The sequence below is a fragment of the Mesoplodon bidens genome, assembly GCF_964165515.1.
Source record: "Mesoplodon bidens genome assembly, chromosome: 15".
In the NCBI taxonomy this organism is placed as follows: Eukaryota; Metazoa; Chordata; class Mammalia; order Artiodactyla; family Ziphiidae; genus Mesoplodon; species Mesoplodon bidens.
The window spans coordinates 49,362,960-49,375,926 of record NC_138171.1 but is presented as its reverse complement, the minus strand read 5'-3'; the positions used below and the strand labels follow the sequence as shown (position 1 = coordinate 49,375,926).

At 39.9% G+C, this 12,967-nt stretch overlaps 1 protein-coding gene across 2 annotated transcripts in view; it reads right to left on the bottom strand.

Moving 5' to 3' along the window:
- The window catches only part of USP31 (ubiquitin specific peptidase 31), a 72,165-nt gene that overhangs the window by 21,244 nt on the left and 37,954 nt on the right, over positions 1–12,967 (bottom strand). For both annotated transcript variants that reach the window (XM_081257973.1, XM_081257974.1), the window contains exons 5-9: positions 12,327–12,462; positions 9,907–10,051; positions 5,390–5,570; positions 2,080–2,191; positions 1,381–1,475 (exon numbers count right to left, since the gene is read on the bottom strand). In XM_081257973.1, the coding sequence (XP_081114099.1) occupies positions 1,381–1,475; positions 2,080–2,191; positions 5,390–5,570; positions 9,907–10,051; positions 12,327–12,462 (669 nt within the window). The remainder of the gene's footprint in view (positions 1–1,380; positions 1,476–2,079; positions 2,192–5,389; positions 5,571–9,906; positions 10,052–12,326; positions 12,463–12,967) is intronic.

Here is a 12,967-nt window from a genome sequence, read left to right as displayed (position 1 = left end):
AAATGATTTTAATTAAATATACATCCTATCTGAAATCTGAAATCATAGTGTGATTGCTGAAAATCTTCATCATCGTTCCCCATCAGAAGAGGTTTCTGACCATTATAAACTCTTATTTAATAACTTGATTACAACTGGACTGAAAAATCCTTAAATTAAAATATTCAATATGGAAATAAAGATACTGGAAGAAATTTAGTACCACACTATAAGGTTATCCACAATAACTCTTAGATGTTAATGATCTTTCCAATTTTTGTCCAATATCTCACCAAATCAATAGAGACCGGACGGGACGATAGTCTCTCTGGGAACAAACTCTGCTCCTGCATCTCTCCACCTACCCCCATAGGCCATGCTTGGTCCCTGGACCGTGCCCACACCAATGTAAACTGTGCCTTCCTACAAGGCATCCCTCAAGTTTCACCTCACTTATTTCCCCTGAGCTCCTTGGCTCCTTCACCATCTCCTGACATACTCAGCATTAACAATCAGTATTACCCATCAAATAGTTTTTAAGTTTTGCAATGTTTTGGATCATTATCTAATCTATTAACTCTAATCTCTAAAACCAAACAGTGAGTTGCTTTCAAACAGAACCATGTTGTATACTTTTTTGGACTCCTGAAATGCAGGGCACTACGATATTTGTTGAAAAAGTCATTATAATAAAAACAATAATGTGTTTTTATATTTATATGTATCCATGTATGTATCGTGTCTATATATACATATCTCTATTACTTTATTAATAACAGAAGTATGTAAAAGCACAGAGATAGCAGAGGGGAGAAGATAATTCTAAGGGAGAGAGGAGGGACAGTGTGAAGAGAGGCTCAAAAGGAATGAATTATCAACAGAGGAAACTACACGTGCAAAGGCACACATAAAACCATATTGTGCGTTCAAACAACCCTCAGTACTTTGATGCTGCTGAATGTTTAATATAGTGGGGAGAAGAAAGAGGCCTGACAGAAGGGAAGTAGTCAGGGTTCAAACTGTGGAGAACTTCACATACTGTGGAAACTGGGCTTCATCTTTGAGGCCACGGTTACCATTTAAGGATTTCAAGGAGGAAAGTGTTATGATTAGAATTCTACTTTGGAAAACTTTGATCTTGGTGAATATGAAAGTGCAATTCATCTGTGGCCCTGAGACCAATCAATTTACTTTCCTAACATCAGTACTCCAGGCTTTCCTGATTCCAAAAAAGATCATAAAACATATCCTACTCAAATATGAATCAAAAGTAAAATAAGTGTTTACTTTCTAAGTGAGCCTGGAGGACCTACCACACTTATGTGGAAATTACATCAGACATCACTAGAAATTACACACAAACATATATGAAAGTCTAGAAGGTGATTTTTTTTTTTTTACCTTTCTACTGTTGGGTGGCACAGGGGCTGCTCCTCCTGGGGCAGCAAGTATGTTATCCCCACAACACTGACCACTCGCAAACTGAATGGACACACCTGCAACAAATGGCAAAGGCAAATCAGGCTGAGTTTCTCTTCGAGGGCATGTGGTTCACTGGGGCATTTCCAAAACAGATTAGAGGGAGAGCAAACTGTTTTGCAAAATGCTTCTCTACAACATTCTGTGAGGCTGTTGAGCCACTCTAATACACTTTAAATATGATTGCCCCAAATGCAATTTACATATCAAATATGTTATGCAAGACAAGTAATATTTACTTTAGCTGAACATTAATATAAGTTTTCCACGGATACCTTAACAAAGAGATCATAATTTTGAAAATATATAGATAGTCTACAAAATCTCTCCAAGCCGATCATGTGCTAAACTTTATTAGACAAACATTATAAAGGAACACCTGGCAGTGCATGGAAAACCGTGCAGTGGTCAGCTCCCTTCATAAAATGAGGGACAGTCCTCATTCTGGAAAACCTGAACACAGCAGATTTTACTACGCAGCTTTTCTCCAGGGATCCCCAGCATTCCAGCTCAGTGTCTGGTGTTTCCTAAGGGCAAAGGTCTGAACTTCCAATCTCACTGTAATGACTTTCTTCACTGGGTACACACATGCTATGCTGGAGTACCAAAAGGCTTACACACCTGAATGCCAACTGTGGGCCTCAAGAAATACTTCATCTTCTCCAAGATTTCCCTCTGCAGAAGGTCCCATGCTATTGTCTTCTCTAAGTGCAGCACAAAAGGTAGTCCAAATCTAACACACATAAATGTTATAATCACCTTAAAAAGTATGACAATTCCTTTAATACTGTAACTCCTTATTCATGATCTTTTTAAATGGAATCACAATACAATTAGTTTTAGGACAGTTCTCAAAATAAAACAAACAGGAAATTTAATATCATAAGTGGATGAAACAGTCAGAAGGGAAACTGAGATTTCTAAATGAAATTTAACAACTCATACACCAAAATGGCGTCTAACAGAGTATGGTGCCAGGTAATAAGATGACAGGATTAGTGGAGATGGGGAGGAAAGCAGGTGGGAGTGGACACGAGTCTAGCAAGCAGCATGGGTCAAACATATAAGGGGTTAGGTGCCAGAGGAAAAGATAGGGCTGGAAGGTCTAGCAGGGAGGCAGCCACATCCTGGTGGCCTGACAACAAGGAAGGCACTGGCAAGCGACACTAAAAGTCAGCTCCTAGCCTAGGGCAGAAGTCACGTGGCCCCTGCCAGGTTTCCTATCCAGTGCTGAGCTCACAGGTGTTAGAGAATCAGAGGCAGAGCCATGGTTCTCAGCAGTGGCTGCAGGCTGAAATCAGCGAGGGAACTTTAAAACACAATGATTCCCCCGAGATTCTGCTGCAATCCCTCTGGTCTGTGGCTGGAGCACCAAGGCTGTTTGAGGAGCTCCCCAGGTGATTCTAATATGCAGCCAACGTGGAGGAGCACTGGCCTAGCCTTAACTCTCACCCAAGCCCCAGCCATTCAGACCTACATGCTGTGCTCTGAATGCGTCCGACTCACACCGCCAACGTACAGCCAGTCCCTCAGTCTGGACTACCCTTCTCACTCTTCTTTTAAGCTATTTCCTACTCATCCGCAGAGGGAGCCACTGGCACCCTGTTGATCTGTTCCCGGAGCTCTGCTGCACTACAAATACTGCCTGCTTATTCTGCTGCCTCCACCAACAGACTGTGTTACCTGACAGCAGGAACTGTGACCGACTTATGTTCCTAGCCCAGACAGCCAATACCTAGACAATAGTAGATGCTGAATGAATGAATGAACAAGTGAATAAACAAACAGATAAACCCTGACTCAGGCCAAAGCAGGGGTGCTAAGGTCACCAAGAAACCCACTCCTAACAAGTACCAGTTTACTCACAGTAGTACTCAAGAGTGAGCCTACCTTCCTAAAGACAACTGTGATGCGAAATAAGTTACAAGCACAATGTGTAAATCGGTAGCCATATTTTTCACATGACAATGTCCTCACTTTTAAGAGACTAGCATCATGAAAGGGATTTCATAATTTCTTTCTTTCTTTCTTTATTTATTTTTTGCGATACGCGGGCCCCTCACCGTTGCGGCCTCTCCCGCCGCGCAGCACAGGCTCCGGACACGCAGGCTCAGCAGCCATGGCTTACGGGCCCAGCCGCTCCGCGGCATGTGGGATCCTTCCAGACCGGGGCACGAACCCGCGTCCCCCGCATCGGCAGGCGGACTCTCAACCACTGTCACCAGGGAAGCCCCCATAATTTCTTTATTTTATATAAATACGATGAGCTGCCTTTTCTTCTGTCCCTTAAACATGCCAAGCTCCTTCTAATCTCAGCAACTTTTCTTTTTAATTTTCATTGGAGTATAGTTGATTTACAATGTTGTGTTAGTTTCAGGCGTACAGCAAAGTGAATCAGTTATACATATACATATATCCACTCTTTTTAAGATTCTTTTCCCACATAGGGGATTACAGAGTACTGAGTAGAATTCCCTGTGCTATACAAGTAGGTCCTCATTAGTTATCTATTTTATATATAGTAGTATGTATATGTCAATCCCAATCTCCCAATTTAATCCCTTGCCCCCTTTCCCCTGGTAATATCCAGAGAAAACCATAATCCGAAAAGATACCTGCACCCCAATGTTCACAGCAGCACTATTTACAGGAATCAAGACGTGGAAGCACCCTAAACGTCCATCAGCAGAGGACTGGATAAAGATGTGGTACATATATACAACGGAATATTACTCAGCCATAATCTCAGCATCTCTGTACTCGATGTCCCCTCTTCACGGGATCCCTTCCCAAGAGGCTCACACAGTTCGCACCTTCCCACTCGGCTCAGCCCAGCTGCCGCGTCCTCAGGGAGGCCCCCCTTGCCTCCCTCTCTAAGACAGTTTTGCTAGAGCCCCCACCAGCACGTTCTATCACACCCGCATGTTTTCACATCTTCAAAGTGACAACGCCTGTCTGAAGTTAAGTGCGTTTACTTGTCTCTAGTGGCTCTGTCCTAACTAGGATGCAAGCTCCATGAGAACACACAGATCCTGCTATATCCCTAGTGTTCAGAATAGTGGCCAACACACTGTAAACACTAAAGTACCTGCTAATGAACATCATAAATATACAAATCAACACATTTTGCTTTTATGTTATTTACCATTCTTAAATAAGAAACTTATTTCAAAGCAACATTTTAAAAAGTTAATATAAATGCTACTCTGACAAATATTAGAAACAGTATCCTTCCTCCCTGAAACACATCCATACCTTGATATTACTCAAGTTACATTACTATTGTGATAAAGTTACTTTAAAAGTAACTCCCATACAGAAACTAACATAACATTGTAAAGCAAGTATACTCCAATAAAGATGTTTAAAAAAAAAAAAAGAAAAGTAACTCCCATAAATTCTTACAGAGAGAAACAGATTTGAGAGAGATTTCTAACTCCCAAATGTCTGACTACATGCAGCTGAATGAATACTGGTGCCATTTGCCAAGCCAGGAAATACTGGAGGGTCAGGTTTATAGGGAAACACAATGAGTTCAGTTTGGAACACAAGACTGAGGTGCATGTGCCATCCAAGTAGATTTGTTAAGAATTAATAGAAGAAAAAAATGCTGTAAAGAAAGTAGCTGGATATAGGTCTATAGGTCTAGAGACCCAGAAGGATCTTGAGCTGAAAATATACAGAGAAATGTGCCTTTAAAAACTACATGAGCTTGGGAGCCATTCTAACTCAGATCTTATCATCCTAATTTTATCTTCTCCCCCTCCCAACCCCTCAAATCAGGTCAATTTACACACATGCTCTTTCTAAATATCAGAATCAACAATTAACTACTAAAAGTAAGGGGTTTTTTTATCCCTACTTTTAAAACATTTGAAAATATTAGACTTTTAAAGTCTCAATATTTATTGGAAAATAAGTTGGTCTTCACCTTTTCCCTTGCTGCCCAGTGCAGGCTCGGTTACACACTAATAGAACAATCTTGTCGCTTCCTGCTCTCGCGGGGGTTAAGTCTGCTCTCCCCTGCTTTGCTGCTGCTTGTGTAGAAGAAGACAGTCTATAATGATCCAAGCCAAATTTCAAGTGGTTTAGGTTGTTGTTTAAGTGGATTCCTAAAACAAAATGAAAACTTACTTTATCTCTTCAAAATTTTTTATTCTTTCATTACAAAAAATTTACCCATTAGAGAAATTAAGAAATTGTCATTATGGTATTTAAGCTGCAATTGAAAAAAGGAACAAATGACCTACTTTGAGATTACTCATCTAGTCATAAGAAAATTTTTTGCATCCATTATTTCATTTAAACTCGCCTTACCTACCTACTACCTTAAAAACTGAAAATTAAAACTCTTCACTTCAATGAATATTAGTTTTAGAATGGCAAGTTTGCAGAGATGACCCACCAAGACAAACTTAAAGTGAGACCATACAACCAGCAACCAAATAAAAAAATTTTAATAAAAAATAAAGACTAGTACATGTAGAATGATCTTCAATATTCCAACAGCAGCTTCTTTTCCTCACTTTAGACCCAGACTTATAAGAAACTCACAGCCATTACGGAACTTTAATACAATCAACTAGCCTGGATTGACCTACAATAAAGTGAACAAAAATATATGTTTGACAGGCACAGTGCTGGTTGCTAAAAACCAGGTCTTCAGACATGCCCCAAAGCAGAGCTATCTGTCAATCAGAGGTACTTAGCAATTCAGCACCTAGCACAAGGTCCTGCGCTTAGTAGGAACTCAATAAATGCTTGACTAAATAATTGCTCATTTCTTTAATCCTTTGGAAGTATACCCTAAGGAAATGATACCTCAAACTGGAGAACAGAAGAAGCCCTCCACCACTACCACACCAAAGAAATAATAACAATATCACCAAAAGGAGAATAAAATAAAAGGTGGTTTACACAAAAGTATCCATAGCAAAACTCCAGCAATAACCTAAATATCCAGCAACAGGAGATTTGTTGAACCTATTAACATACAGAGTTAATACTAAAATAAATTCCAGATTAATTAGAGTTTAGAAATGAGAACATAGAAACTAGAAATAAGGAAGAACTGAATCTTCACCAAGCTATTAGAGGGAAGAAAACTTTTTAAGCTTAAATACCATAGAGAAATCACAAAAGAGCAGCAGATTTCACTTCACAACCATTTTAAACTTTGGTATGAGAAAAATAAATAGAAGTCTGAATTTGAGACAATTAACAGGCTCATTTCCCAGGTTCTTGGCAGAAGTAAGGCTGGGAGGACCAGTTCTGCTAAAAGTGATCAGGATTCCCAATGAGATGAGAGGATACCACTCAACTGCTCAGAAATCAAGCTCCACATTCATAGTCCAGGCCCATCACTACCAACTGTGTGACCTGGGCCCATGACCTAACCTCTCTAAGTCTCAGCTCCCTCACCCGTGAACTGGGGAAGACAGTAGCCTCATATGCACTAACAAAATATTGATGAGGCCTTTGTAAAGAACAGAGGCTTACGCATATTCACTAAGTGGTATATTCTTCCAACAAAGGCACTCTCTGGCTAGACTATATAACCTTGGACCTCATCAAATTCATTTATAAATAGAAACTTAGTGTTAACCGTAAGCAACTGGGGTATGAAGGGGGCTTGGGGGAAATTTTCAGTTAAACAAACGTTAACTGGGCTTTCGCTGTGTATTACGAAGTACACTAAACTGCTAGGTACAGAAAGATAAAGCAAAGTGTAGTCCCAACTGCAGAGAATTTCACAGTCTGGTAGGAAGGACAGAGCTGAGAGCATTTCCATACAACATGCTAGTGTCAGAGATTAGCAAAAGCTACACTGGAACACGGGAGAGCAGAAGTCAGTCAGCCAGTCTGGGGTGGGGGAAGTGAGGAAGGGTTTTCTGTACAAGGTGATGATTGGCTATTTTTTACTATAATGCAACTAAAATTAGAAAACAATTTAAACAAACAAAAGCACACGCCTGAAAACACAACAACTAGAAAATAAACAAAAAAGCTCCCAAGTCAGAGAATGACAACTGAAATAAGACTCAAAAAAATAATAATGTAAATATGAGTAGACCAGAGAAAACTGAATCCTAAGCTGGCAGTGCAGAAAGCCGACCAACCCAAAATACAGAATTACCAAAGGTTCAGAGACTAGAGGCATCAGAGACCTCTAGAAGTAGAGATGAAGGAAAAAAGGAACTAAAATAAGAACTTTCAACAGGGCTACCAAGGCCATTCAATGAGGAAAGAATAATCTCTTCAACAGTGGTGCTGGGACTACTGAATACTCACATGCAAAAGAATGGAGTTGAACTCCTACTTCACACCACATACAAAGATTAACTCAAAATGAATCAAAGACCCAAATGTAAGAGCTAAATTAACTCAAAATGAATCAAAGACCCAAATGTAAGAGCTAAAACTATAAAACTCTTAGAAGAAAACACAGGTAAACCTCATGGTCTTGGATTTGGTGATGGATTCTTGGATATGACTTCATCAAAATTAAGAACTTTTGTGCATCAAAAAACACTACGAAGGAAGTAAAAAGATAGCCCACAGAATGAGAGAAAATATTTGCAAGTCATGTATCTGACACAGGTCTAGTATCCAGCAGATATAAAGAACTCTTACAACTCAAAAACAAAAAGACAAGCAACACAATTTTGAAGTAGGTAAAGGACTTGAATAGACTTTTCTCTAAAGAAGATATACAACTGGCCAAAAACCACATGAAAAGATATCAACATGATCTGTCATTAGGAAAATGCAAATAAAAATCACAATGACATACCACTTCACACCCACTAGGATGGCTATAATCAAAAAGACAGAAAATAACAAACATTGGCCAGAATGTGGAGAAATTGTAACCCTCATATATTGTTGGTGGGAATGAAAAATGATGCAGTTGCTATGGAAAACAGTCTGGCAACTCCCCAGAAAGTTAAACATAGAATTACCATATGACCCAGCACTTCCACGCCTAGGTACATACCTACAAAGGAACTGAAAATAGGTATTCAAACAAATACTTGTACGTGAATGGTCATAGCAGCAGTATTTCATAATAGCCAAAAGGTGGAAACAACTCAAATGTCCATCAGCAGATGAATGGATAAACAAAATGTGGCATATACATATAATGGAATAATACTCAGCCATAAAAAGGAATGAAGGACTGATATATGCTACAATGTGGATGAACCTTGAAACACTATGCTAAGTCAAAGAAACAAGTCACAAAAGGCCACATATTATATGATTCCATTCATATCAAAGTCTAGACTAGGGAAATCTATAGAGACAGAAAGTAGAATAATGACTGCTTAGGACTGGGTGGGATGGGGAGATTGGGAGGTGTCCTTAGGGGAGACAAAGTAGGAGCTAATGAGACGGGAGCTGGAGAAATGAATTTTTAGCAAAGCAAACAGTAGGGAAAGTATAAAAGCATGTGGCATGTTCCAGAAATAAAGAGTAACTTGGATAAGGTACATGGGGAAGAAAATGGAATATAGTAGAGAGGCTGGAAAAAAGGCAAGGACCAAATCATGAGGGGCCATGCATTCTTCCCAGGTATTCAGATTTAATCGCAGACAAAAGGGAAGCACTGGTAAATCAATAAGCACGTAACGTGGTCAGAACTGTATGTCAGAATAAGTCTGGTGGTGCTGTGAAGAAATAACTGAACAGGAGAAAGCCCAGGGGTAAAGAAGTCACTAGAAAAGCCCAGTTGAGACTGGTCTGCACTGTGTCAGTCGCAGTAGAATGCAGAGGAAAACTTCAGTTGTGAATTTAAGTCAAAATCTGAGGGAGAAGTGTTTGGGTCCAGCTTGGGTGAAGAGAAGGATGGTGATGCCGTATTTCACAGAAGAAACGCAAGAGGAACTAAGAAAGAAGCGCTCAGTGTAAGATACCTGTAGGATTATAAACAGAGATTCCAATGGACAGCTGGAAGTCAGGGACCAGAAGAAAAGTGGGGGCTAGTAGAGAGTTTAGCTCTAAAAATCACCAGTAGAAAATACTGGTAAGACTGGGTAGAGCAGCGGTTCTCAAACTTTCATGTGCATCAGAATCACCTGCTAAAAACAGATTGCTGGGCTCTGCCTCCAGCGTTTCTGTTCAGCAGGTCTGGAGTGGCACCTAAGAATTTGCATTTCTAATCAGTTCCCAGGAGACACTGATGTTTTGACAACCACTGGAGTAGAACAAAAAGAATAGAAGCCCTAGGATCTTGAAGAACACTAAGGCCAGGAACGAAGTTTTTCCCAAGAACTGCCTTCTGCCAGGGAAATATGTTACCTAAAATTTATACCATCATAAAAAGATGTGTTATGTGTATTTTACCACAAGTTTTAAAAATTATACCATCATATAATAATCTAAGAGGGTAGACATTTGTTAGACCTGCAAACCCAGGTGGTATTATGGAAACAGATACTCATTTACCTCTTTGACTGAGAATTCCTTCAGGCCTAAATATTTCTGGAGTCTCAAAGGCAAAAATGCAGTCGCTTTCATGGACTGTTTCCAGGTCGTCTGTGTCACAAAAGGAACGATGGAACCCATCATAGTACATTTCTGTTAACACAATCTAAAAACGGGAAAAATGTAAATAGTTGGATAACTGGAAAGTCAATATGAATTGATCTCCCAATCCAGCTGTGAACGTCTCCAGACCAGCAGGACTGCAGTGATCTGAGGGCTTGGAAACACCTCATCAAGCCGAAGTGATCTGCCTTTAGTAAGAGTCTTGGAAGCACAGTATCTTCTATGATTGTATAACAGCATACTCTGATTTCAGAGTGCTGTGGCACTAAATCCAGTTTCCTCTAAGTTTTGGTGAAGAGACTCAGCAGATACAAAGTCTAAGGCCCTTCTTTCACAGGGGGAAGAAACTAAAGAGAGATGGAGTGACTTGCCTAAGGTTATACAACTACTCAGCCTCGTAGCGAGGATAGAGTCCACACCTGACTCCGAGACTTTCTCCTACCATTAAATTTTCTTATTTTCAGATTAAAAAATGTCAAATAATCATGGACATTTGTGTTGGAAAAAAAATGAAATCAACTCAAGTGTCCAACAATAGGAACTAGTTAACTATACTATAGTTCTACTGGAATTATAAAGCGCTTCCAAAGAATGAGCTGCATATATCTGCACTAACGTGGAAAGATCTACCAAGTAAATATTAAAAGTAGGGAAAGAAAAATGTGAGTACACGGTTCCATTTTCATAAAATATTAATATAGTACATGCACAGGAAAAAATATGAATGAATATACAACACAGTATTAAAGTTAGTAACCCTTAGTTCTTAAGATACTTAGTACAAGATACTTTCACTTGTAAGTTAAGTTTCTGAAATGGTTGAGTAGTTTATAATGAAAGAAAAACAAAAGATGGGGAAAAAGACAATGGAGACATTTAGAGACCTCATTACGTGCTCAGCAGCACCCTCTAGTGAAAAAGCACTGGACTGAGCTTGAAGAAGTTCCAATTCTGCCTGCCACCAACCAGCCCTGTGATCTTGAACCAGTCACATCGTTTCTCTGGGCCTACTTCAAATGAGGGGGTTGGACTGGACCCCTAAGGTCCCCTCTACTATCACAAACACTATGAGTTGATGAGGTGAAAGAGGCTTGGTGGCATATTCCACAAACAGTCCAAGAAAAATATTCCTGGCCCTTTTTTCTTCTAATGATTTTAACGACCGTATTGTTCTCCTGAAGGTGAACATGCAAGTATAATTCACTTTCTCCAGCAAGCTGAGGTCAAAAACAAACTTGTAATTACATCACTCATTTAAACAATGCAAAAAGAGCCAGACAGCACTGGAAGATTTAAAGATACAGACAGATCTGCCTCGGACACACACCTAAGCCTCCCTCTTTCTGTCTTTTCCCTCATCTTGAATTTAAAATCAATCAATCAATCAATCAATGAGCACCTCAAAGTAAGGAAAAATGTGAACGTTTTAGCAATCTGCCAGTACTTGGCCTATGAAAATATGAGATATTTGCTATATCAGGGCAACACTACTGGTTGTTTTTGTTTTACTGTGGTAACTTTTCAAATGAGGTCACAGGAGGCCAAAGTACAAAACACCTTTATTAGTCACATGATTACACAGCAGCTTCCAGAAGTTATCTAGGGGAAGCTATTCAGCCACTGAATCATCTTTCCTTGGTAAATTTTAAACAGGGAATTTTTTTCCAAATAAAACCCCAACAGTGAATTGAGTAAAAGAGTATGCAAAAGTATGTCAAGTCACAAACAGGCCCAAATTATTTTCGGTCAATATAACTACTTATCAAAAATTTACCCAAAAAAGAAAGGGAGGAGGTACAACTTTCCTTTCTCTTATCTAAACAAGGTAAAAGACTCTAGCCTAGCTTTAATCAGGAAATAAACCAAACTGAGCACCTATATGTACTGTACTAGAAATAGGCCCATTCTTATCACCATAATGGGAAGGGATTTTCAAGAGCCACTGGTTGAGTTTTCTAAGCCTCTCTGACCTTCAAATACCACAGGATGCTCTTCCTATTGCCCACATGAGCATCCCCAGAATGATTTAAGAGGGATTAACTAATTATACTTTATAAACAAAGCTGAAAGAAGGTCTTGGTGTAAAGTCATAGCTTTTCCTTTTAAATATATATATACAATTAAATGAAGCATGAGAAGGTTTTGTGTATATTTTTCTCCTTTGGATCCTGACTTTTTATTTTTCCCTCAACACTAGAAACAACTGGTTTTAAATTTCTCTCCAACCATGTTTGGCTGAGAACTGTTAAAAAATTCCAGAAGAAAAGAAAGCAACACTTTTGTGGCTCGTGTGTAATCAGTCTTAGCAAGCTTATTACCTGATCAGTGGGGATCTTTGTTTCCATAGACACTGCTTCCCGAAGTCTGGCGACAGTCCCAGACAGAGGCACGGCCACACCAATCCGCATGCAGTGAGAACATTTCCCTTGATACACTACAGTGACATACAGAGGCCTGTACAGATCAAAGTCAGATATTCTTATTAGTCACTTACTTCAACTAAAATATAGAAGCAGAACAACCCTGATCTGGAATCAACAAAACTAAAGCTAACCCACACCTTTAGTTGGACCTAAGTAGAACTATCAAACGACAATCAAGAACTCTTTGGAAGGGCTTCCCTGGTGGCGCAGTGGTTGAGAGTCCGCCTGAGATGCAGGGGACACGGGTTCGTGCCCTCATCTGGGAGGATCCCACATGCCGCGGAGCGGCTGGGCCCGTGGGCCATGGCCGCTGAGCCTGCGCGTCCGGAGCCTGTGCTCCGCAGCGGGGGAGGCCACAGCAGTGAGAGGCCCGAGTACCGGGAGAGGCCACAGCAGTGAGAGGCCCGCGTACCGCAAAAAAAAAATATATATATATATATTGAGGGACAAATCATGGAGAATCTAGATCATTGAAAGCAATGGTTTTCCTTTAAAAAAAAAAAAAGAACTCTTTGGAAAAGGCAATACAGCATAAT